Source organism: Chiloscyllium plagiosum, unplaced genomic scaffold (assembly GCF_037043375.1).
Source record: "Chiloscyllium plagiosum isolate Xiang-an unplaced genomic scaffold, Cpla_swu_hap1 HiC_scaffold_5, whole genome shotgun sequence".
NCBI lineage: Eukaryota > Metazoa > Chordata > Chondrichthyes > Orectolobiformes > Hemiscylliidae > Chiloscyllium > Chiloscyllium plagiosum.
Genome location: NW_028270143.1, coordinates 68,512,125 through 68,538,770, shown reverse-complemented (window position 1 = coordinate 68,538,770; position 26,646 = coordinate 68,512,125). Strand labels below are relative to the sequence as shown.

Sequence of the window (26,646 nt, the reverse complement as noted above, 5' to 3'; positions counted from 1 at the left end):
TTGTATCCTGAAATAGTCCCAAATGAATTGATACATTATACCGAATGGGGTACGGAGGTCATCGGGTTCGATGAAAACAGAAGGACGTCATCCGCATACAGTGTAATCTTATGTACCCTCGATCCCACTTCCGGTGCGGTTATGTTGGCGTTCTGACGAATGGCCTCTGCCAGCAGCTCTATCACCAACATAAACAACAACAGTAAGAGGGGGCAGCCTCGCGACTACCCCTACCAATCCTAAAGTTCCCAGACACCACCCCTTTGGTGATGATCGCAGCCAGAGGTTGGCGATATAAAACATCCACCGACCTAGCAAAGGCTCCACCCAACACAAACTGTTTTAAGACATAAACTAGGATCAAATGCTTTCTCTGCATCTAAGGAAATCACCAACTCCTGAATCGATCGTTGCTGACAAACTTGGACCATATTCAGCAACCTTCTCATATTATTAGAGGACCTACAGCCCCTTATAAAGCCTCTCTGGTCCTCTTTAATAATATGGGGCAATATCAATTCCAACCTCAGTGTCAGGATCTTGGACAGAATGTTGAAATCCGAATTTAATAGAGAAATGGGTCTGTATGAGGCACAATCCTCAGGGAACCTTCCCCTTAAGAATTAAGGAAATATTAGCTTCTCTCAAAGATGGTGGTAGGCATTCATACATATATAAACTCCTTATAAAACTCACCCGTGAGCCCATCAGGGCCAGGCACTTTTCCATTCTGAATTGCCTAGCTGCCTCCTGTATTTCCTGAATTGTCAAGGGGGCATTAGGGAGAGAGGCCTGGTCCAAGTTCTTAAAAAAAGTCTCCATTTTAGCCCTCCTGTCCTTGCAACCTTCAGACCGATACAATTCAGAGTAAAAGCTCCGAAAAGCCTCATTAATCTTTTTTAGCATTGTATGTAAGGACCCCGGTGCTGTCTCTGATTGTAGTAATGGATTGGGGAGCATGCCTTTTCCTACTCAGGTATGCTAAATACTTCCCTGGCCTATCCCCATATTCGAACAGCCTTTGTCTAGCAAAGGCAAGTTCTTTCTTTGTGTTTTGTGTCAGTATTGAATTCAACGCAGCCCAAAGGGCCGTGATCTGTTGTAGCTTAGTCACCGAAGGCCGCGCAAAACTTGCCTCGGCGGGCTTTCAGCCGTGTTTCAAGTAGACAATGCTGTTCCTCCTCCTGTCGTTTCCAGCTAGCCGAATAGGAAATAACTAATCCCCTATCAAAGGCCTTAGCAGGCTCCTATAGCATAGACTGACTACTAGCCATGCCTGAGTTGATAGTCAAGAATTCCTGAAACTCCTTCAAAATGTATTCCACAAATTTGGAATCCTTAAAGAGAAAAGGGTCCAAACGCCAGTGCCGCAAACCTAGCCCCTCACTCTTGGCCTTAACCTCCAAATATATACTGCCGCATGATCAGAGATAGCTATATTCCCACTTTTACAACCCATAATCAAATCCAGAAGGGCCGAGGGAGCCAGAAAGATGTCAATCCTTGTGACATTTTATGTGGGTTTGAAAAAAAAGGTGAAGTCCCTGCCAGTAGGGTGAAGACATCTCTAAACATCTACCAGCCCCAACTTCTTGCATAAGTCAACCATGGCCTGCGGAGAAATAGGCATCCTGTCCACTGTCTGATCAAAAGACCATTAAAATACCTCCCCCATAATAACGTGCTGTGTTCTAAAAGCACTCAACTTAGAGAAAGCACTTATCGAAAATTTGAGGGGATGTGCCAGAGGACTGTAGACGTTTAAAATGCCATATTCCTTCCCATGTATCAGGGCTTTAAGTTTCACAAACCATCCCTGCTCATCTTTCACCTGCTTTAATAATGTGAACGGAAGATTTTTCCGGATAAATACCGCCACTCCTACTTTTCGCAATAAAGGATGAAAAGAATACCTGGTCATAACCCCCCCCCCCACCCCCGTTGTAATTTCAGGTGATCCCCATCACCAAGATGGGTTTCCTGCAACAAAGCAATATCAACCCTTTCCCTCTTAAGGCTAGAAAGCACTTTTTTCCTTTTAACAGGCGAATGACTTCCCTTAAAGTTCCAGGTGCACCATTTAATAAGACACTTAGCCGTATCCCCTTTCAGAGATCCTTGAACCCCTCAGAGGGAGAACCCTACTTACAACATGCCAAGCATAAGTAAATAAAGACTCATAAAGTCGAAGAACTATATATATAAAAACTACTCTATCATAACTATAACCAACTATTACTACCAAAAAACTACAAAGAAAACAAACTATAAAACCTTGAATAGAAAACTCTTCCCCTGCTCGTAGAGGGCACTCACCCTACCCATCCCCTCCTTCACAGCTCCTTCAAACCTGGACTGTGCCCCAGCATTAGGCCAGGAAAAAAAAACAGATGATCCTTAAATCAACAGAAAAAAGATGCAATCAGGATGAGCACTCCACCCATCCCTGGCTTCATGTCACCCATACTTGTGACTAAAAGAGAAACAGAACAAATGAAAAAAAGGGGGAGAGACAAGAAAGAAGATCTACAAAGTTTCCCATCAAAAAATCCAGTTATTTAACAAAAAGAACAACTTATTCCAAGGTCTTTTCCTCCCTTTCCAAAAAGGAAATTATTAGGGAGAAAGAAAGGGAAAACATGGGGAAAGATAGAAAAGAGAACAGACGTTAACCGTATTCTTCAGGTCTATCGGTCTATTTTAAAGTGTCTACAAAGTTTTTTTAGCTTTATCCACTGAGTCAAAAGTATAAACTGAGTCCTTGTGGCTGAAATGGAGCACTTGGGATATCTCATGGAGTACTGGATGTCTAAGTTTCTCAGCCTCTTTTTAACTTCGTCGAAGGACTTCCTCTTGCGAATTAGAGCTGCACAGAAATCCTGGAAAAACATGATGTTTGACCCTTTGTAAAGCAGTGCCTGCAGATCTTTTTCCAGCGATCTGGAAGCTTCTGTGACTTTTTTTGCTTGTCCTTATATGAATGGAAGTGCACTAGGACCTAGCAGGGGCACTGCACCCGGCCCTGACCTGTGCACTGTAATCCGATAAGCCCTTTCAATCTGCAGCCTGCTGGACTCGATGTGAAGGCCCAAAAACTTCGGCAGCCAGCTTTCAAAGAAGCTGACTGGCAGCTCACCTTCACCTTCAGGGAGCCCAACATTTTGGAGATTTATCCTCTGACCTCTTCTCAAGTTTGTCAATATGGTTTCGCAAGGTCCCCACCTCTCGCTCCAGCATCTGGATCCGACTGCACAAGGATTCCATCGCAGATTCCGAGGCCTTAGTTTGACCCTCCACCTCCTCTAGCCTCTCCCCGAGGCCCTGGATCTCCTGCTCGTGCATGGATGCGATAGGCTGGACCTGGGCACGAATCTCCCCACTGATCTCCTCAATCGCAGCTCCAACTTTCAAGGTAAGTCTCCCCATCGCAACAGCCAATTCCTGTGATTCTGTCAGGTCCCCGGGGGTTCAGGAGAGGCAGCTGCTGCTGCTGCAATCTCTGGTGTGGTAGGTGCTGCAGGGGAGTATCCTCCCTGCTGCTGTTTGCTTGTTCCTTTTCCCTTTGGCATCCTTCCCACTCCCAAACATTAACAAATATGTGTTCTTTAAGGTTTGAAACTAATAATTCCCCCACATAAGTTGGCCAGTATGTCTTGGCTGTTAGGCAGAACTGTCCACAGCAGTTCTACTGAATCGCTGCCATCTTGCTGAGTCCAGCCATTTTGTGTTTTAATGTTATTCTGGGCTCTCCTTTTTGGCAATTTTGTGTGAGCAGACATTGGCCATTTTGTTATAAGCAGATACAGGGCCCATCCCTACAGTTGGCATTCTTAACTCTTTATTGATTATCATTATTGATTTAGGGGAAATTACTGGGGTTCTTGTAGCCAGGGCATATTGGGTCAGTCCTTTACATTGCTGGGTAGGTGCCACTGTCTTTCTATTTGAATAGATATGTGTGCGACTAACTAAGCATTACATGGATTTAACTATTACAACCAGAGAGCTGGTACAAGTTCATTATCTTTGTGGTGTCAAAACATCAACAATGGTGCTTCATAGCATAAAAAGAAGTTATTCAACTGGTTTTGCCTGTGCTGGCTGAAGGAGCTAGTCAGTCTGAAAGCAATCTTCCAGCTCTTGGTCTAAACACTTCTATGTTTTGACATCATAGACATCATTTGAATTAAATGAATTATCTATAGCGTGGGGATCTTGGGAGAGGAGGCCAACTAGATCATCCATTTGGCAATTTAAGCTTAAAAAAAAACTTCTTTAAACCTTTCACCTTTGTCTTTGCAGTCACATGTTGGACTTCACGAAGGTTGAGGATATTTTCATGGATGTCCCTCTTCCTGTCAGTTGTCTAATTGCTTTTGGTAGGACTATCAAAATTGGTGTTGATCTGTTAGTTTCTGAACTACTTTAATTGTACTTTTTTTTTAGTTTTGCAATGTTTGAATCCAGATAGCCTTATGTGGTAATTTCACTAATAGCATCTCGCTTTCAGCTGTGCCCGCTGCTGTCATAGAGATGTACAGCACGGAAACAAATGCTTCAATCCAACTTGTCCATACTGACCAGACATCCAAAATTAATCTAGTCCCTTTTGCCAACATTTGGCCCATCTCCCTCTAACTCCTTCCTATTTATATACCCATCCAGATGCTTTTTAAATGTTGTAATTGTATCAGCCTCCCCCTCCACTTCTGGTAGCTCATTGCATACATGCATCACCCTCTACCTGAAAAAGTTGTCCTTTTTTTAATCTTTCCTCTCTCACCTTAAATCTATACCCACCAGTTTTGGACTCCCACCCTGGAGAAAAGACCTTGACTATTCATCCAATTCATACCCCTCATGACCTTAAACCTCTATAAGATCATCCCGCAGCCTCCGATGCTCCAGGGAAAGTAGTCCCAGCCTCTTCAGCCTCTCCTTGTAGCACAAAACCTCCAATCCTGCCAGCATCTTTATAAAGCTTTTCTGAACTCTTTGAAGTTTCACAGCATTTGTTCCAATTACAGAAAGGCCAGAACTGCATTCAGTATTTCAAAAGTGGCCTAAATAATATCGTGTACAGCTGCAACATGACCTCTCAATTCCTATACTCAATGCACTGACCAATAAAGCCAAGTGTACCACACACCTACTTCACTACCCTGTCTACCTGCGACTCTGCATTCCAAGATCTCTTTGTTCAGTAACACTCCTGTGGAACTTGCCATTAAGTGTATAAGTCCTCCCCTGATTTGCCCTACCAAAATGTAGCACCTCACATTTATCTAAATTAAACTCCATCCTTGCCATGCTATTTGTATCATTCTATGAACAAAAGTTGGTAATTTTGTTTAATGGAATAGAGAGAGATCTATCTTGTTGTGGATGGTATTAATTCGTGGGTATAACAACCTAGTTTGATTTTCATGGGTTGCTTTCAGTCTGCTGCCCAGGTCAGGGTGACTGAAAAGGTCCTTGCTGTGAAAAGGAGATTAGTGTTTTGCAAGGCTTGTCTAGTGGTTGCTTGTCACTGCAATTATAGATGGATGTGTCTGCATGGGGTAGGTTGGTGAGGATGAGGCTAGTTAGATTGCCTCATTATATTGGCTCTCGCCAGGGGACAGTTTTCTTTTTTCATGGCTCCACTTGAGATTTTCTGGGCTACATTTTCATTTTTATTAAGAGTCACATAGTAGTTGTATTGTTATCAAGAGCTTTGGGTCTCCAGTATAATTAGAATAACCCTCCATTGTCTCCATCAAACTAAACACAACATGCAATGAAAGCAGAAGTCTCCACCACAGCATTTCAGGTGGAAGAGCATAACTGAATAAGTAAATTTTTTTCAAAATAACTAAGGCCCACAAGCACACGCACACATGACTCCTCTTCTCCCCCCCCCCCCATATAAATGCCACGTCCTCTCTTTCTTCTTACACTTGTTGCCATCTTTAGCTTCTGTAAATTTATTTTTATTGAATGCATTGTGTTTTCACTTCTACAGCTTTCTGTAGTAGAGAACCTCAAAATTTCATCATCTTGTGAGTAAAGACATTTCTTCTCATCTTAGTTTGAAATGGGCAATAGCATATTGTGACACAGTCATACCTTTTTCTGGACTCCCCTTCCCAACCAAGGAAATATCCCTGCATCCAGTCTGCCTAGCTCTGACAAAATTTTATGATTAAATAAGATCCCCTCCAGTGAATATGGATCCAGTCAACCTAATCTCTCTCCATACAATAAGCATACAGATCAGGAATTGGTCTGCTGAATCTTTGCACTTCTTATATGGCAAATATCTCTCTTATTAGATAAGGAAACCAGAACTGGCCTTGCCAAGGCCCTGTGCAGCTGTAATAAGACTTCCTTGCTCCTTTACTCAAACTCTCTTGTAGTGAAGGCCAACATCCATTTGCCTTCCTAACTGTTTGCTATACCTGCATGCTTGCTTTTAATGACCATTGTACAAGGATTCCAGGTCTCTTTCCTATTACCCTTTCCCAATATGTCCCTATTTAAATTCTACTATACTCCTCAAGGAAGTTACTTGTCTTCTCCTGTGAAGTCCGAACTAATAGTGTGTTTACTTTTTCTGCCATTTGTGCACTCTTCATTACCAATTACCCCACTTCAAATGACAAACCTACATTTTTAACTTCACTAATTTTTTACGAGACCGTAAAAAGAAATAGGAGTAGGCCATTTTGCCTCATGAGCCTGCTTCACCATTCATTAGGATCATGACTGACCAACATTCCTCCTATCTACTCATGCAGTTTTTACATAATCCTTGATTCCCATACTGATCAAGAATCTATTTGTCTCAGCCTTAAACCTACACAAGGACTCTGCCACCACAGCTCTCTGTTAAGGAGTTACAAAGATACTTAACCCTCTGAGAGAGACCATTCCTCTTTGCCTCAGTCTTAACTTGGCACAGCTTTATTCTGAGACTACACCCTCTGGTCCTAGATCCTCTTAGGAAACATCCTCTTAGGATTCTGAAAAGACTTGACAGGGTAAGTGCCTGTCTATGAAATCACCCTCACTCTTCTAAATTCCACTGAGTACAGTCCCAACCTGTTTATCCTTTGGTCATAAGATCTGTCCAAACCAGGGATCATTCTTCTCTGAACTGTCTCCAGTGACATTTTCCCTTGAATAAGGAGACTAGATTGCTCAAAGTGCACAGGATGTTGTCTCACCAACAACTTGTGCAGTTGCAGCAGACTTCCCTACTCTATATACTATAAACCCCCTTGAACTAAGGGTGAATATTCATTAGCCTTTCTGATTACCTGCTGCACCTGTCTGTCAGCTTTGTGCTTCATGTACAGGTCCCTTGTGTTGAAACTTTCTGCAGTTTTTCTTTGTTCTGCCTTCCAAAATGAACAACTTCACATTTTCCTGCATTACACTCCATTTGTCAACTTTTTGGCCTGCTGATTTAAGATTCCAATATCTCTGTATATTGTATCCCTTTCACAGCTTGTCTATCCACCTGGTGGTGTCTGCAAAATTGATTACAATACGTTCACTTGCTACCTCCAACATATTATACATGTTAAACAATTGTGGTCCTAGCACTGATCCCTGAGAAAACTCACTAATCATGGGTTGCCAATCTGAATAAGAACTCCTTATTCCCATTCTCTGCCTCATGGAAGGAAACAATTCTCTATCCATGCCAATATCATAACTCCAACACCGTGAGCTCTTATGGCTTAGGTTTTTGTGAGGTACGTTGTCAAATGTCTTCTGGAAGTCCAAATAATCACCTTCTGACTTCCCTCTACCCACTCTGGATTTTTCTTTTAGAACTTATTGCAGTTTACTTTTATGTTCCTTTCTAATTTGCACCTGTATTCTACTTTTCCCTTTTATCATCAACCTCATGGTCATATATTGCTGAATTCTAAATGGTCAATCCTTGGGTTTGCTTTCTTTTTAGCAACTTTATATGCGGCAGATGTTTGCAGGTAAAGGGACAGCTGGAAAATGGGAAGCTTTCAGACATGAGATAACAAGAATCCAGAGAAAGTATATTCCTGTCAGGGTGAAAGGAAAGGCTGGTAGGTATAGGGAATACTGGATGACTAAAGAAATTGAGGGTTTGGTTCAGATATTTGTATCATTGATAGTCACAGTGAGGTGCTGGAAGACTGGAGGTTGGCAAACGTGGTACCACTATTTAAGAAGGGTGATAAAGACAAACCAGGGAGCTACAGACCGGTGAGCCTGACCTCGGTGGTGGGCAAGTTGTTGGAGGAAATCCTGAAGGACAGGATGTACATGCATTTGGAAAGGCAAGGACTGATTAAGGATAGTCAACATGGCTTTGTGTGTGGGAAATCATGTCTCACAAAATTGATTTGAGTTTTTTGAAGAAGTAACAAAGAAGATTGATGAGGGCAGAGCAGTGGATGTGATCTATATGGACTTCAGTAAGGCGTTCGACAAGGTTCCCCATGTGAGACTGATTAGCAAGGTTAGATTTAGTGGAATACAGGGGCAACTAGCCATTTGGTTTCAGAACTGGCTCAAAGGTAGAAGACAGAGGGTGGTGGTGGAGGGTTGTTTTTCAGACTGGAGGCCTGTGACCAGTGGAATGCCAGAAGGATCGGTGCTGGGTCCTCTACTTTTTGTCATTTACATAAATGATTTGAATTCGAGCATAAGAGGTACAGTTAGTAAGTTTGCAGATGACACCAAAATTGGAGGTGGAGTGGACAGTGAATAGGGTTACCTCCAGATTACAACAGGATCTGGACCAGATGGGCCAATGGGCTGAGAAGTGGCAAATGGAGTTTAATTCAGATAAATGCGAGGTGCTGCGTTTTGGGAAAGCAAATCTTAGAAGTACTTGTACACTTAATGGTACAAGGGACTGTTGCTGAACAAAGAGACCTTGGAGTGCAGGTTCATAGCTCCTTGAAAGTGGAGTCGTATGTAGATAGCATAGTGAAGAAGGTGTTTGGTATGCTTTCCTTTATCAGTCAGAGTATTGAGTACAGGAGTTGGGAGATCATGTTGCGGCTGTACAGAACATTGGTTAGGCCACTGCTGGCATGTTGCGTGCAATTCTGGTCTCCTTCCTATTGGAAAGATGTTGTGTAACTTGAAAGGGTTCAGAAAAGATTTACAAGGATGTTGCCAGGGTTGGAGGATTTGAGCTATAGGGAGAGGCTGAACAGGCTTGGGCTGTTTTCCCTGGAGCGTCAAAAGCTGAGGGGAGACCTGAGAGGTTTACAAAATTGAGGGGCATGGATAGGGTAAATGGACAAAGTCTTTTCCTTTGGGTCGGGGAGTTCAGAACTCGAAGACATAGGATTAGTGTCGAGGGGAAAGATATAAAGGAGACCTAAGGGGCAAATATTTCACGCAGAGTGTAGTAAGTGTATGGAATGAGCTGCCAGAGGAAGTGGTGGAGGCTGGTACAATTGCAACATTTAAGAGGCATTTGGATGGGTATATGAATAGAAAGGATTTGGAGGGATATGGGCCGGATGCTGGCAGGTGGGATTAGATTGGGTTGGGATATCTGGTCGGCATGGACGGGTTGGACCGAAGGGTTTGTTTTTATGCTGTACAATCTCTATGACTATGACTGTCTTTTTTGTTATTGATGGTTGGTTGGGATTGTTTTCTGCAGTGTTCTTTTTGTCTGAAAGGGATGTTTATCTGCTGTAATCCATATGTTTGTCCCTTTAATAATTAACAATTTTTTGTTCCATGTTGTACACTATAATGAAGAAAGCCACCTCATCCCTTTTACCATTGTTGTTGCGTTTGTTTCACTCTGACCTTAGTTTCAGATTGGAGTACTTTTTTAAAATCTGAATGAAGAATGCAACATGTTATGATCACTCTTCCCTCAAGAACCAGTCGCAAGATTATGAATTAACCCCATCTCATTATTCAAAGCCACATCACAGTTAGTCTGTTCTCAAGTTGGTTTCTCAATGCACTGGTCTAAACAAATTTATAATCCTTTTTACGCCATTGCTCCAGCTGCATATTCATTTAGTTATTTATCCTATTCTTGTTCTTGTTAGCACATGATGGAAGTAATACCTTTTGCGTTCCTGATTTTTAAAATTTGTTTTCAAGCTCTCTTGTTTTCAGGACCCCCATTCCTTCTCTTTTTACATAGTCCATGGTACAGACAGGGACCACATCCTCCTGCTGTACTACCTCCCCCTTCAGAATGTCCTGCATCTGCTCAGTGACATCCTTGATCCTGACACCAGGAAGGCACACACCATCCTGATGTCACGTGTGACTGCACAATGTCTGTCTCTTCCCTTTTTATGGTTGTATTGCCTCTCACTATTCCTCTCCCACTTTTTTATTTTCTCCCCTCCCTGTGCAGTCACACCTGGTTAGTACTTTGGGATTTATCTCCATAACGCCATAAGATACAGGAGCAGAATTAGGCCATTCAACCCATTGAATCTGCTCCAACATTTGATCATGGATGATATGTTTCTGAACACAACATTCTGCCTTCTCCCTTGTTACCGTTGATCCCCTTACTAACCAAAATCCTATCTAGCAGTGTCTTAATTACACTATGACTTGGACTGTATCTGCAACAATGAGTTCCACAAGTACTCTACTCTGTGGTAGAGGAAATTCCTCTTCATCTCAGTTTTAAAGGGTCGTCCCTTCACTCTGAAGCTGTGCTCTCAGGTCCTAGTCTCTCCTGCTATTGGAAACATTATCTCCATATGCACTCTATCCAATCCTCTGCTATTTCTTTGGTCACTTTCCTAGCCTGCCCAGGTCCTTCTGCCACCTCACCATTAGCTGTTCCTCCACCTATCATACCTACAGACTGAGTAACAATACCTATAGTTCCTTTGTCCAGGTCGCTAATGATGTAACGAGGTGCAAGTGTTGGATTGGGGTGGTCAAAGTTTAAAAATCACACAACACCAGCTTATAGTCCAACAGGTTTATTTGAAAATACAAATTTTCAGAGCACTTCATCTTCGTCAGGTAGCTAGTGGGGCCAAGTACATAAGACACAGAACTTGTAAGTAAAAGAACAAAGTATCATAGAACTAATGCAAAGCATTAGACAAACCAAGATGGCTGTTAGGTCTTTAATCACTTGGAATGGGGATGCAGGTTTCGATTGACTAATGCGTAAATCCCAGATATTCTTTCAAGACACAGCCCTGAAATAACTTAGGTCTTTATTTTAAATCCTCTGATAAAACTATCAGCTCAGACAATGTATTAAAGGTGAGGTTAGATTCTTTCTATATCCCAACGTGTAGTCAGGTTTTATTTCAGAAGTAGGAATTTTTAAATTGTCACATTGACTGCTTACAGATTGTGTATGCTTTTTGAACAAAATAGAATGTATCTGCAAATGCAAATTCACGTCATAGACATGTGTGTGCATGTGCGCAGGAGAGAGTATAGTGTGGTGGAGTCACTAGTAGTGTGATTTGAACCCTGAGGTCCTGATTGAGGTCATCGTCATGGGTACTGAACTTTGTGATCAGCCTCTGCTTGGCGACACTATTATTGCATATCCCGAAGTCCACTTCGGAGTTTGTTCACCCGAAGATTTGTCTAATACGTCGCATCAGTTTTATTACACTTTGATCTTTTACTTACAAATTTGTGTCCTATGTACCTGCCCCACTAGCTACCTTATGAAGGAGCAGTACTCCGAAAGCTTGAACTCTCAAATAAACCTGTTGGACTGTAACATGGATGTTGTGATTTTTAACCAGGTTATTAACATGCTTGCAGGTTTTAAGAGTTTGGTTGTCTTATCCCTGATTAGTCGCACATCTAAGATTGAACTTTCTCAGCTTCAAATGATCTCTTCTGGGCTATAGGGCATAAAGACTTACAGCACAGAAAAGGCCCTTTGTCCCATTGTGTCTGCGTCACTCAAAAGCAACCACCTAACTTTTCTAATCTCATTTTATCAGCCATTGGCCCATATCCTTATGTGCCTCGCATTGCAAGTGCACATCTAAATACTTGTTTTTGAGAGTTTCTGCCTGTACACCTTCACAGGCAGTGAGTTGCAGATTCTCTCAACCCTCTGGTGGAAATGTTTTACCTCCCATCCTCTTTAAATGTTCTGCGTCTTTCCTTAATCCTGTGGAGCCTAGTCATAGATTGCTCCATCAAGGGGAAACGTTTCTTCCTGGATACCTTTTATCTATAACCCTTCTAGACCTTCTGGTCTGGAGCTCTTTTACATGAGGTAACCTATTTCCGACTTTTCTGAAGTAAATCCTTTATCAAGATGAAATAGTTTCATGTGTCTAATTTCAAACAGGACTTCTACGAAGTGAACAGAAAAGCTTCCTATGCTATGGTTTTTCTCACCTTTTTAGCAAAGAAAATCCTGATCCTTACAAACCAGAAATAAACTCCTTGATGTTTACTGTGTTGCTCACAAGTCTCTCAATGTAAACAAATTCCCATTATCTCTCTACCCCCCTAAAAAAAAACCTGACTTAAAGAATATCATGGTTCCAGAAATACAGACAAGTTAATCATTAAACTTCCTCATACGTGCAGACTGAACCCACATGCATTGAGTTCCAAATGCAAACGCTCCACACACCTCAGATCACATTGGAACTTTGTTACCAATGTTTAAGGTTTAGGGGAGCGTATAGATAGGCTAGACTAAACTTGTTTTTGTATAAATGTTTTATAGCTGTGCAATTTTTAACGTGGCCAGGAGTTATCGATGTCATTGCTGTTCTGGGACAACTGCACTGGAGCCAGACAATTTTTAGAAAATTGAGTGGAAGGGGATAATTGTAATGCAAGTCTGCAGTGCTATAACTGGAGTCGACTTTGGTGCTGTAAAAATAATAGTTTTGATATCTTGATTAAAATATGCCAGGTTATCCGAATCTTTAATTCCCCCTCATTCAACAAGGGGATTATCACTAATTTTATCTCTCAGCATTGATCTGAGGATGTGTTATGTCTGTCTTAGTCTCTAAATTGTAATACATTTAACTTGGTTTGGATTGAAATTAATTAAATTTACTTGACTCTTGGTTAGATTATCCTTGATCTGCAGTGTAACTGAACAAATCCCTTGTTGCCCTAATGTGAAGATAGAAGCTAGACTACAAGGGAGGCATTAAGCATTATTGATCAGTGTTTAATACGTGTAAGCAGAGGTATCTCGAAGTTGAGCAGAAATCATTTAATATGTAGTTAAAACATAAGCAAAGATTATATTGGCAATTCAGTGAATCACAATAACTCCACAGCACTATGCATTAAAGTATAGTTTTAAACTACAGATCAACATTCGAAGTTATAATTTGTGCAGTTACTTTTAAGTAATTATGTTGATAACTGATGCATAAACAATATTGACTAGCCAGTTTACTGAATAGGTAGTTTGTATGTGATAAATACGTTTGCTTGCGCTCAAGAATGCCATGATATAATCACTGTCACTCCTTGCATTTGAAAATCTAGATTTGAGTACAGAGTTGATGAGTACAACTTTGACAGCAGGATTATTATTTTCTGTGACTTGATCTTTACATCTTCTAATATTTTAGACCTGTAAGTATACTTCTCTGGATCTCGTATGCAAGTGTTCTTTAAAAAGCAAAGATGATCTAGCTGACCGAAGTCTGTTTTCGTGCTGTACATCTCTATGATGATGATGAAATGTTAAAATGTAATCCAAAAAAGACACAAGGAAAACCACTTGCTGTCTGTAGATTTATAATTGACTTAGGATGAAATTGATACCAGAAAGTATCTCTTCACTCCACCTTTGTGAGTTGAAGTGAATTTAACTTCCCTATCCAGATGCAATTCCAACACAGTTAGGAATTTGGTAGTATCCTTCCACTACTGTGAAGGCAAAATTAATATTTGGCATTACTACACATCAAAACACTGAAGTATAGTGGATATTTTAAACGTCTGATTACAAAATATGCAATTGAAAAGAGGGCTAATGTAGGTAAAATGGCTGCAAATGGAAAATTAAGTGACTTGCTGGAGAAAGTCTAATGGAATCTTATAAAGTAATTTCAAACAAACTAGATTGTGATTTCTTGTTACAACAAAGGTAATGAGTGACTGATGACCCCCTGCTTATTAGCAAGTTCTCCACTTGTTTATGTCCAAAACTGTAGTTGTATTTTGTGTTTTCCCTTTGAAGAATACACAGGGTAGGGCTTAATGAGCCAGTTTCAACTCTATTGGAAGGCATTGGTCAGATTGAATGAACCACCTGAGTTCAACTGTTAACTGATGATAGCTGAGTTATCTCCGAGGCACGCTGTGTTGCAGATAAGGAAATACTCTTGAGTGCTGCAAGCTACGTTAAAGGTGACAAGACAATAAAATGATTTTGTTACTCTGAATACTGGAAAGACATCATTATATAAAAAAAATCAGAATTGTGGAATCTCAACGAATTTGCAAAAGTAAGTCATTTGAAGCACTGTTCAACTATCAATGTCAGTGCTCTTGGTAATCTTCACTGCTAAGGATTCAACATTTAACTATTTGCTCTTAGCAGGCAATTCAGAGGTATCAGTATATATATCTTTTCAATTTCCATGTATTTGAACTAGCCTCTTATTGATGTACATTTGTGTTATGATAATTCTTGCATTTTTACTGTTAACTCTGAGGAATCAGGAATGAAAGAATGACGAGAGTAAGATTAGGGCCAATCAAGGATAGTGGTGGGAGGTTGTGCGTGGAGTCAGAGGAGATAGGGGAAGTGCTAAATGAATGTTTTGTCAGTATTCACACTAGAAAAAGAAAATGTTGAGAATACTGAGATACAGGTTACTAGACTAGATGGGATTGCCAAAGAGGATATATTAGCAATTCTGGAAAGTGTCCCCTGGGCCGGATGGGATTTGTCCAAGGATTCTCTGGGAAGCCGGAGAGGAGATTGTTGAGACTTTGGCTTTGATCTTCTATGTCGTCATTGTCTACAGGAATAGTGCCAGAAGACCAGAGGATAGTAAATGTCCCCTTGTTCAAGAAGGGGAGTAGAGATAACCCTGGTAATCATAGACCAGTGAGCCTTATTTTGGTTGTTGGTAAAGTTTTGGAAAGGCTTATAAGAGATAGTATTTATAATTATCTAGATTAAGCATAGTCAGCACGGTTTTGTGAGGAGTAGATCGTGCTTCACAAACCTTATTGAATTCTTTGAGAAGGTGACCAAATAGGTGGATGAGGGTAAGACGGTTGATGTGGCGTATATGGATTTCAGCAAGGCCTTTGATAAGGTTCCCCACGGTAGGCTATTGCACAAGATATGGAGGCATGGGATTGAGGGTCATTTAGCAGTTTGGATCAGAAATTGGCTAAATGAAAGAAGATAGAAGGTGGTGGCTGATGGGAAATGTTCATCCTGGAGTTCAGTTACTCATGGGGTACTGCAAGAATCTGTTTTAATGCTATTGCTGTTTGTCATTTTTACAAATGACCTGAATGAGGGTGTAGAAGGGCGGGTTAGTAAAGTTGCAGATGACACTAATGTCAGTAGAGTTGTGCATAGTGCTGAACGATGTTGTAGGTTACAGGGAGACATAGATAAGCTGCAGAGCTGGGTTAAAAGTTGGCAAATGGAGTTTAATGTTGGAAAGTGTGAGGTGATTCACTTTGGAAGGAGTAACAGGAATGCAGAGTACTGGGCTAATGGTAAGATTCTTGGTAGTGTCGATGAGCAGAGAGATCTGTGTCCATATGCATAGATCCCTGAAAGTTGCCACCCAGGTTGATAGAGTTGTTAAGAATGCATACGGTATGTTAGCTTTTATTAGTAGAGGGATTGAGTTTTGGAACAGTGAGGTCATGCAGCTGTACAAATCTCTGGTGAGGCTGCACTTCGAGTAATTGCATGCAGTTGTGGTCACTATTATAAGAAGGATGTGGACGCTTTGGAAAGCATTCAGAGGAGATTTACTAGGATGTTGCCTAGTATGCAAGGAAGGTCTTACGAGGAAAGGCTGAGGGACTTTAAGCTGTTTTCATGAGCGAGAAGTAGTTTTGACTTACTTGAGACATATAAGATAATCAGAAGGTTAGATAGGGTGGATTGAAAGAGCCTTTTTTCCTCTGGTGATGGCTAGCACTAGGGAACATTGCTTTAAGATGAGGGGTGATAGATAAGACAAATGTCAGAGGTATTTTCTTTACTCAGAAGTAGGGGCATGGAGCACATTGCTTGCAACAGTAGTAGACTTGCCAAATTAATGGTCATTGGATAAACATATGGACAAAATGGAATAGTGTAAGTTAGATGGACTTCAACTTGGTTTCACCTGTCGGCATAACAATCAAGGGCTGAAGGGCCAATACTGGACTGTAATGTTCTGTGTTCTAAATCTGCTTAAATTGGCTTCTCAAAACAGAAGTTCATTTGAGCCTGGGAGAATTGTATCTTCAAGGATCGGGATCCTTTTTAAATTGACCTCCTTATAACCATCCAGGAGCGGATGAATTAGGAAAAGGAACTGGTTCAACCTTTCTCATCTGGACGCTCAATAGTTTGGGGCATCTGATCAGCAATTTGAAGAACCTCCTCTAGAATCTGGTTTTAACACATTCCAGATTGATGGTTTTCATCAGAACTCCTTTCCTATGAAAGTTCATTGATCTGAAGCATTAACACCTTCTCTCCACAGATGCTGCATGACTTGCTGAGTTTTTCCATATTATAGTGCCTGTAATTTTTTACTTTTGTTAATCTTTTTAGACCCCAGATAGATATTGGCCAAGTAGCTTACTTTGGAGATGATTGAACTTTTATGGCATTGTCCTACTTTTATGGCATAGTCTTACTTTTATGGAATAGTTGTGGTAATAAAAATGTAATTAATTTAAAGACTTTGCAGCTTTAAATAGTTTATGGCAGAATGAATGGAATGCTGTGCAAAGTCTAGTTGGTATGGTGAAAAGCCTAGTTTGAACTAATTTTGAACCTTGATCACAAGTGTCTATTCTGTAACGGAATGAAATTCATTTAGTGCTTTTAATGTGACCAACTTTCAAGTCAAAATGTTACTGAGACAAATCCCTCAGAACCTTGGTACATTTTAGCAGTATACATGGCACTGATCCTGATAACTTTTCTGTATCCAGTACACTCATCCACATAATATTAACTGAGGTGAACAAATTTTGTTTAACTGTTGTGACAACCTTGAGTGAATTGCACTCCGTTGAAAACAAAAAATGCTGGAAATCATGGTGTCAGGCAGCATCCACAGAGAGAGCAAGCTAACGTTTCAAGTCTAGCTAACGTGAGTTGTGAAGGAGGCAGCATCTATGCAATAGTGTGGGTGAGGGAGATGGAGTGCTGAGGGACAAAAGGGGTGTTATTGCCGATTAAGTGATCGGAATGTGATAATGGCAAAACAGAGTGCAAATGAGTGGAGGGAAAGGGAGAGGGGAAATGGAGACAGAATGTAACAAGTAAAGCTAAAAGAAAGGGAAGGAATAGGAGTGGGTGTTGAACTCTCTATTAAACTCACGCGGTCACCCAAAGCTGGAATTGAACCTGCGTCCCCGGCACTGTGAGGCAGCAGTATTACCCACAGAGCCACCATGCTACCATTGTATTAACTATATTGTAATTTGTTTTAGTTCATTTTCTAGTATGACGTTCCTGGTGCTGTGCTCAGCAACAATCAATTTTCAATTGCTTTCATTATACTGTATCCACTCCAGCCAAAAATGCTTAGGACCAAGTCATTTCTGGATTTTGGACTTTTCTGCTTTGTGTAAACTGGAAAACACCACAGATATTATGTTGCGGTTGTACAGGATGTTGGTCAGGCCTTTTCTGGAGTACTGTCTACAGTTCTGGTTGCCTTACTATAGGAAGAGTATTGGAGATAGCTCAGAAATGATTTACCAGGATGTTGCTGGGAATGGAGGGTTTGAGTTATAAGAATAGGCTGGGTAGTCTGGGACTTTTTTTCATTGGCGCGTAGTAGGTTGAAGGAAGACCTTTTTATTGAGGTTTATGAAATCAGAAAGTGAATAACAAGGGTATTTTCTCTCGGTTGGGGGAGTTCAAAACAGGGTATATTTCTAAGGTGAGAGGAGAATGTTTTAATGACGAGGGACAACTTTTTTTAACAGAGGTTTGTGTGATGAATTACTTGCCAGAGGCAATGGTGGATGCAGGTACAGTTTTACAGCATTTAAAAGGCACTTGGATAAGTACATGAATAGGAAAGGGTTTGGAGGGTTATGGGCCAAATGGAGACAAATGGGACTGGTTTGGTTTGCGAAAAAGGTTGGTGTGTACTAGTTGGACCAAAGGGTCTCTCTTCATATTGTATAACTCTGACTCTTTAGAAGTATTTATCTGAAACACAAATGCAGATTTAAACAAAAAAGTTTTTGAATCTTACGGGCTTGAGAACTATTGTCAAGGATTTAGTGATGCTATACTTATGTCTTCAGCTTGAGTCTTAGCACGGAAAGAATGTTTAACTTTAGTTCTTAGAACGCTGCTTAAGTTCACTGGAATCAGTCCACTTGTAATCCGTGAGGGGAAGGAAAGAGTCTTCTAAAATGTACAGCAAACAGTTTTCTGGATCACTGGATTTCAAATCCATTGTGGAATGAAGCAGGGTGAGATCTGATTCTGACAAAGTGGACAGGTGCAGTTTTTTTTTATGGGGGCGCATTTGGGAGGCAGTGATTGTCATCATTTAGAGTAACTCTTAGGCTTAGAATTTCAATATGACCTAATTGGGAAAGAATCCAAGGTTATCAGATGAACATAATAAATGGGAGGCTTTTAAGGAAGACTTGGTTCATATTCAAACAAGACGCATTGTAAGCAAAATTGTGCTTTAACTAAAAGAAATTGGTTAAGTTGAAACTGAAAAACATTTTGTGGTAGTTAACATAATAGAGAGACATACAGCACGGAAACAGACCCTTTGGTTCAACGTGTCCATGCTAACCAGACGTCCTAATCTAATCTAGTCCATTTCCCAGCACTTGGCCCATATCCCTCTAAACCCTTCCTCTTCTTATACCCATTGAGGTGCCTTTTAAATATTGTAATTGTACCAGCCTTCACTTCCTTTGGCAACTCATTCCATACACACAACACTCTTTTGCGTGCAAACGTTGCCCCTTGGGTCCCTTTTTACATTTTACCCATCACCCTAAACTTATGCCCTCTCGTTCTCGACTCCGCGCCGCCATCTATTTACCCTATCCATGCCCATCACGATTGTATAAATGCATTTTTAAAAATATAGAACTGAGCATAAGAGCAAGTGCATGAGGACATGTGGTATAAAGAGCTTGGGGGAAAAATACTTGTTGGACCTGCACAATAGGAAAATAGTTTACGAACATGTAAAGTGGAAAATAATTGAGAACCTGGAAGAGGAGAGAATTGAAAACTTTTTAATATGGGAAGTAGTCGGAAGTGAATATAGAAAAATTCAGTTGCATCTTAAAAACAGTTTGTAACATCACATGTGAAAGGTGATGGGCTGTTGTGGTACAGTGGGCATTTCCCCACATCTGAACCAGTAGGCTGTGTTCAAGTCCCACCTGTTTCAGAAGTGTGCAGTAACATCACTGAACAGATTAATTACAGATAGCTGAAATGTGAAAAATTAGCATATAAAGTTGACCCTAAAAATTGGAGCTGCTCGTGTCAAGGCACAGAGAATGTGGCTAAAGTTCTAGGTGACTACATATTTGCTGACTTTGTGACCTCCGATGCAATGAACATTACAGTTAAAAGAAATCATGGACAGGATAATAACGAAGATATGCTTTTTTAAAAAATGAGCATTGCAGAAGTTTTAAGTAAAGGTAGGAAACATGGAGCAACTGCTGATGTTTCTGCCCTCATTGGATACAGTGTTGGCGCCGGAGAATTAAACTTAATGATACAATTTTGAAAGATCTGCAGGTGCAAAACCGGAGCACAAATGTGCTCGAATTTCTGAAGGCAGGGAAAGTTTTTTAAAAGAAGCATACAGGATCTGGACTCAACACACTAAGTTAATAAAGTACAAAAGCAATGAAGTTGCCAAGTCCTGTATGACTCTGGTTTGGCCTCAGCTGGAGGATGATGTCCAGTTTTGGGCACAAATTTATAAAAATCTGAAGATTTCGGAGAGAGGACGAAAAGGTTTGAGAATGATTCCAGAGATGAGGGAATTCCATTATTTGGATAGATTGGTAAAACCTGGAGGAGGTGACTTTTTTTTTGTGGAGAAAGCATTCCCCTTTGTTCAAGAATTGAGATTTGGATGACATTGGTTTAAAGTAATTAGCAAAGTATCTTGTTGGGACATGAAAAAAACCTTTTTATGCAGTGTGAGATTGCAGTCTTTTACATTACTTAAGTGTGCGGTGGAGGCAGATGAAATCAAAGTTTCAAAAGGGAATTTGAGCACCTCAGGAGAGAAAAATGTGATATCACGGGAGCCCTCTATAGACTATGTTTAACGGAATTGCTCCTGCAGGTGTGAACACAATGGGCTGCAGGAAAAAGTCCACTTTTGCCTCTTTTTTTTTTTCCCCCCCATTTGTATACTTAATGAAACTCTTGCAAGCTTTCCTAATGTTATTGGCTAGCTTGCCCTCAGTTTCATCTCTATTATTTCTTACTTCATTGTCTTCTATTGGTCTTCTTGGCTTCCCAATCCGTTGGCTTCCCACTGCCCTTTGCAACATTGTAAGCTCTCCCTTTGCTTTTATGCTGTCCCTGACTTCACTCGTCAGCCATGGTTGTCTCATTCTCCATTTAGAATGCTGCTTTTTCCTCTGGATGATTTTTTTTTCTGTGTCTCTCAAATTACTCCCAGAAACTCCTGCCGTTGATGTTCCATTTCCTTTACTGCTAGGCTCCTCTCCCAGTCAATTCTGGTCAGCTCATGCCTCTGTAGTTGTCTTTATTGAACTGTAATATCGTTACATCTGATTCCACCTTCTACCTCTCAAATTGCAAAGTAAATTCTATCATACTATGGCCACTGTCTCCTAAGGGTTCCTTCACCTTAAGCTCCCAATCAAGTCTGCCACATTGCACAACACTAAATCCAGAATTGCCTGTTCTCTAATGGGCTACACCACAAACTGCTCAAAAAGTCATCTCGTAGACATTCCACAAATTCCTTTGCTTGTGATCTGCTACCAACCTGTTTTTTTTTAAGATTAGCTAGTTGGTCTAACCTCAGTAGTTGGAGAGATTAGTGTAAATAGGATTGAATGAGCTGTTCCTATGGAAAAGCATGGAGAGCGACATAATTTTATTAAATTAGTTCTGACTTTGAATCCTTTAGTGAAAACAGAAAATTGTAGTAGAAATGTACCTGTGTATTTAGAAGGAATTTGATCAGGTGCAACACAGAAATTGGAAGTTTAGTGGATACTGAATTAGTTTATTGACAGCACCTAGGGAGTGAATGCAAACTGGGAATTAGGTGCAATTGTGTTCCCCAAAGATGAATGTTGTGTGCATTCTCTAATTTTGATTGCGACCTGGAGATTAATTGGAAGCTGACTTAAACTTTACCAAATTTTGTTTCATCTACGATGTAAGTAACCTGGAAATGTATCAGACTTTGAATGATAAAGGCTAGAAAAATGGATGGAAGCATGAGAGGTGCGATTTAATGCAAAGTATGAAGCTATGCACCATTGAAAGACAGTGTATTGTAAATTACATGATTTAAAATGTGCAGATGAGCAGGAACCCCTTGGTGTTGCTAATGATCTGTTTAAGAACATTAACAGAAAATCATGTTTTAACTATAGAACTATGTCAGAAGATTTCACACTTTTTTTTAAAACAAAACACAATATTTTAATATATAAAAGAACTAACTATGGTATAGTTTAGTTAACAATATGATTTATAATTACCTATGTTCTGCACATATTCACTTCATACTTCCCTGAAATATTATCTTAAGACATATCAATCTTAAATTATTCACTTGTATAGAGAGAGCTTATACGTCTACCACTGTTCTGTGGGTATTTTCCTTGACTCCAGTTATTTTCAGAAGTCAACTCTCTTGCTTATAGATCCTCCATCCGTCGTTCTAGTTATTGTCCAATAATTACAAGATAATCTGCTTGTTCCTTTCAATGGCTGAAGATTATGTAGGGATCACTGGAGATTCTCCCACTAATTGCAAGCTAGGCAATCCTCCGGCTTCTATTCTCCCTCAAAATTCAAAATAAGCATTACTCTTTTTTAGAGATAAGTTAGTGTTTGCTTATGGTACAGGTCTAGGTAACTCTCATTGGCAAAACACCCTCAATGTTATGGAGTTGCAAACAACATGGTGTCCATGCTGGAACTAAATCTCTCCCAGCAAACACCTGGATAAGTTGAAACCAATTAACTTGTTTAAGCTCCACCATAGCTGTGATGACTTAGTCTGCTCTGGGCTGTTCTCAAACTAATCTTAGGTTAATTATCCCAGGTTTACAATTTATCTAGCTGAGTAATGCCATCTGCTGTTATAGCTCTATCTGTTCTATTCTAACTCTATTAAACACGCAGGTAACCCTCTGAACTACCTTTTTTCTAGTTCTGGCAATCACTAAAGCCAACATTTTAATTAGCTTACCTTTGCAACAATAATTGTTTTAGTAAATTATTACCCACAGCTGTCAACATGTACTCTGAATTAGCTACTCGCAATGTTCATGTACTTAAAAACTTAAAGGTAGCAAGGCAAGTTGCAAGGTATTATTTGTTTTTAGAAAAGTTATTGGATTTATAAATAGTGGCGATTCTGGTTAAGCCTCAGCTATATTATTCATTGCAAAACACTTGAAGAAAGTTGTGAAAAGCCTCAAAAGCTATAGAGGAATTTCACCAAGATATTAGCAGCAATGGAGAACTTCACGAATAAAAGTTGACATTATTCTCCTTGGAACAGAGAAGATTAAGAAGTGACGTAATTGTGGTTTTCAAGACGATCAGGGATTTTGCTAGAATACAGAGAGAGAGGCTGTTTCTTTGAGCGGATCATAGTAGAAAAGATCAATTTAAAGTCATTGGATAAAGCTTGAAAGTGGAGATGAGAGACTGTATTGGTTTTCGGATTCTCTACAAAGTTGTGGAAATTAATTCCAAAAACAAGTTTGAGTTAGAACAGTGTTTGAGGATGAGGGACTTGAAGGATTATTGGCAAAAGTGGAGGTGTGGGGTTTAATACTTTAAACTGCCAGAAGAGAGCAATAAGTAGATCAACCAACTCGTCATAATGATACTTTAGCAGTCAAAGATTGGGCTTTTTTCAAGGCCCAAAATAAATCATTCCATGGATGCAAAGGGCAAGTTAAGATACCGAATGAGCACTTTGGATCTGTCTTTGCTAAATAAAAGGTTGCTGTGAATGCCATTATAAAAGAGTACTTCCTCACACTTTCTACTTTGCTGATCTTTTTAAGTATTTCTTCATTTGTATCCAGTTCAATTTCTCCAATTTTTTTATTTGCACTACGCCTTGACAACACCCTCTTCTTTAATGCAGCGAGCCATAATGCACCTTTGGACATGACCTTTCCCTCCACTAGATTATTTCCAGATTAATTGGTAATGAAATATACCCTTTCACAGGTCAACATATATTCCATGTAGTTATGAATTTATTAAATGCAAAACATATCTGAAAATGTTTTGTTGTTTTGATCCTGCATACAAGACTTTGGACTCTGTTAAAAAGAGTACGGGTATGAAATCAAGGGAGTTATGTTGTAAAATAATTAAACTTTTTAAATCATTGATTATCTTACTTTTGGAAACAAGGTCTTCCAGAGGGTGAGGGGAGGAGATCCACATAGCAATGCTAAGGATGAAGGAACTCGAGTTTTATCAAAATGTGGTTAGGATTGCTCTTTAAAGAGAAGGTTAAAGAATATTTTGCTTTCAAAAAGATACAGAAGATTTTGGTAGAGTAAATGAGAAACGATTTCCATTGTAATGGGGTTCTGTAACTAATGATGGAAGTATATTGAAGGTAATTGACAAAAGATCCAAGAGGATACTGGAGGAGAGACTTTTAGTGCATATATGGTAGGATCTGTAGAATCTTGTGTGAGTCTTTCTGCTCCTCATGCCAATGTCAGCCTTTTAGACAGAGCTGTTAAATTTAGTCCTAAATGCCACTTGTTTGGCTGTAATTCGACAAATTAGTCCTCTTCAAGTCCACTTTTGAAAGTTCTGTGGAACTTTCGCCGTTTTGATTGTTGCATTCCAAAGTAATAAAATTTGCTTTTGTCAATAATTTTATTATCTCCAAGTGCTAATCCACATGACAGTGGAAAGAGAGCAAGTTAAAAACTCCTCAGTGTCAAGTGCCTCCATAGTATCATGCCGTTTTCCTGCTGAAAGGGACAATCCAGCTTGCTCCACTCAGCAGGGATGAGGGTCTGTACATAGAAATGTACAGCATGGAAACAGACCCTTCGGTCCAACCCATCCATGCAGACCAGACATCCCAACCCAATCTAGTCCCACATGCCAGCACCCGGCCCATATCCCTCCAAACCCTTCCTATTCATATACCCATCCAAATGCCTCTTAAATGTTGCAATTGTACCAGCCTCCACCACATCCTCAGGCAGCTCATTCCATACATGTACCACCCTCTGCCTGAAAAAGTTGCCCCTTAGGTCTCTCTCATATCTTTTTCCCCCTCACCCTAAACGTATGCCCTCTAGTTCTGGACTCCCCGACCCCAGGGAAAAGACTTTGTCTATTTATCCTATCCATGCCCCTCATAATTTTGTAAACCTCTATAAGGTCACCCCTCAGCTTCCGATGCTCCAGGGAAAACAGCCCAGCCTGTTCAGCCTCTCCCTGTAGCTCAAATCCTCCAACCCTGGCAACATCTTTGTAAATCTTTTCTGAATCCTTTCAAGTTTCACATCTTTCCGATAGGAAGAAGACCAGAATTGCATGCAATATTCCAACATGTCATTCTTGAGCTTTTCTAAAGACTTCTGGCTGTAACTAGCTATAAAGTTGACCAGAGGTTTGTAAAAGTTTTTAGTATAATTTTTTTGATTGCTCCTTTTTATAAGAATGAGTGTCTCATATGTTAAGCTGCCTGATCTGGAATGCACTGTCTGAAAGTGGAGGAAGCTTCTCAGTAGAATTGGAAAATACTTAAAAGAAGCCATTTGTTGAGCTATGGGGATAAAAGAGAGAGATTGATTGGATGACAGAATCAGCATTGGGCAAAAACCTCTTGCTTCCACATTGTGGCGTGCATGGTGGTGTATGATTCAATGAAAGAAAATTGTTTTGAACCTTCTACTGAGCTGGTATAGAAACACAACATACTACTAAAATAATTCTTCCTGTTTACTAGGCATATTCTTGTTCAGTGTTAACCATTATCTACATAAGTAAGGCATGAGCTGCTGACTCATCAAGGAAGGATTAGATGCTCCTTGATGGAATCAGTATTTGTTTATACTTGTTTTACTTCAATACCAGAATCACTTTGTCTTTACACTCCACCCAAAAATAAGTGCTTTGCTCTAAACATTTATTTTTCAGAACTATGTTGATCGTGGGGTGCAAACGCAGTCATGGACTTATTTGCCAATGAATAGGCACAGAACCCATCGTCGAGCATCAGATGATTATGTAAAGGCATGTTGTATTTACAATGTGAAGTATAGACATTCTTTATAATCTATTAATGGTGAATCTAAAGTTTTTTTTAAAAAAATCTTTTTGTAACTACAGAGGTACATGACTATTTGAATAGAATTAACGAATTTGAAAAGGAGAAAAAATCCATTTGGTCCAAAACCATTTCTACTTATAACCCTTACAGTGCATCCTGCTATACTTCTGGTTATGTAGCTTCCCATTGGAGATTGCAATTTTCATATAACTAGTATTCAGATTTTTTTTTCCCTGAATTTCCCTGGATTTATTAGTGTCTTATTCTTCTGAACTTAATTTTGGAATGCTCACAATTCGAATTCTCATCTGTTTTCCCTGTTCAAGTATTTTAAAAACTTCGGTTGGGCCATCTTTGCTTTTTCTGGAGATACTCCCAAACAGTTGACTCTTTCCTAATAGGTGTAACTTCTTAGTGGCTTCATTGCAGATCTTTTGTACCTTCTCTGGTGCCTTTTATAACTTACTTAAGATAAGGAGACTCACTGTGTTGTACTGGATTTGTGGTCTAACTAGTGTCAACAAAATTTAATGTAACTTGAATACTGAAAACCAAAAATAAAACAGGAATATTCAGGTCAGGTAACATCTATGAACAGAAACAATTGATAGTTCTTTCAGGTCAATCTTTCAGCAATTTGGAGCACTTATTCTATTTTTCTTTTTCATTAGATACTGTTTGACTAGCTGAGTGTTTAGTGTTTTTTTTTCGGTGACAATTGCAGCATCTACAGTATTTTACATTAACACGATTTGTTTGGCACAGCATTGAATAGTAATAGCTTTATCTTGTGTCTTACTCTGGTTCACTAGTCATCTTAGTCATGCAACATAACATACTTGTATTTCTGATGACTAACTTGAAAAATATAGCTGCAATGATGCTTTTCTGCTGAAACTGTATTTGAGACCTTCATACATATATATATATCCTATATTTGTATTTT

At 39.9% G+C, this 26,646-nt stretch overlaps 1 protein-coding gene across 1 annotated transcript in view; it reads left to right on the top strand.

Moving 5' to 3' along the window:
- dazl (deleted in azoospermia-like) overlaps window positions 1-25,705 on the top strand; it is a 114,742-nt gene extending 89,037 nt beyond the window's left edge. The window contains exon 10 of the mRNA XM_087987766.1: window positions 25,568-25,705. Within this exon, the coding sequence (XP_087843892.1) occupies window positions 25,568-25,705 (138 nt within the window). The remainder of the gene's footprint in view (window positions 1-25,567) is intronic.
- Window positions 25,706-26,646: the final 941 nt, after the last annotated feature.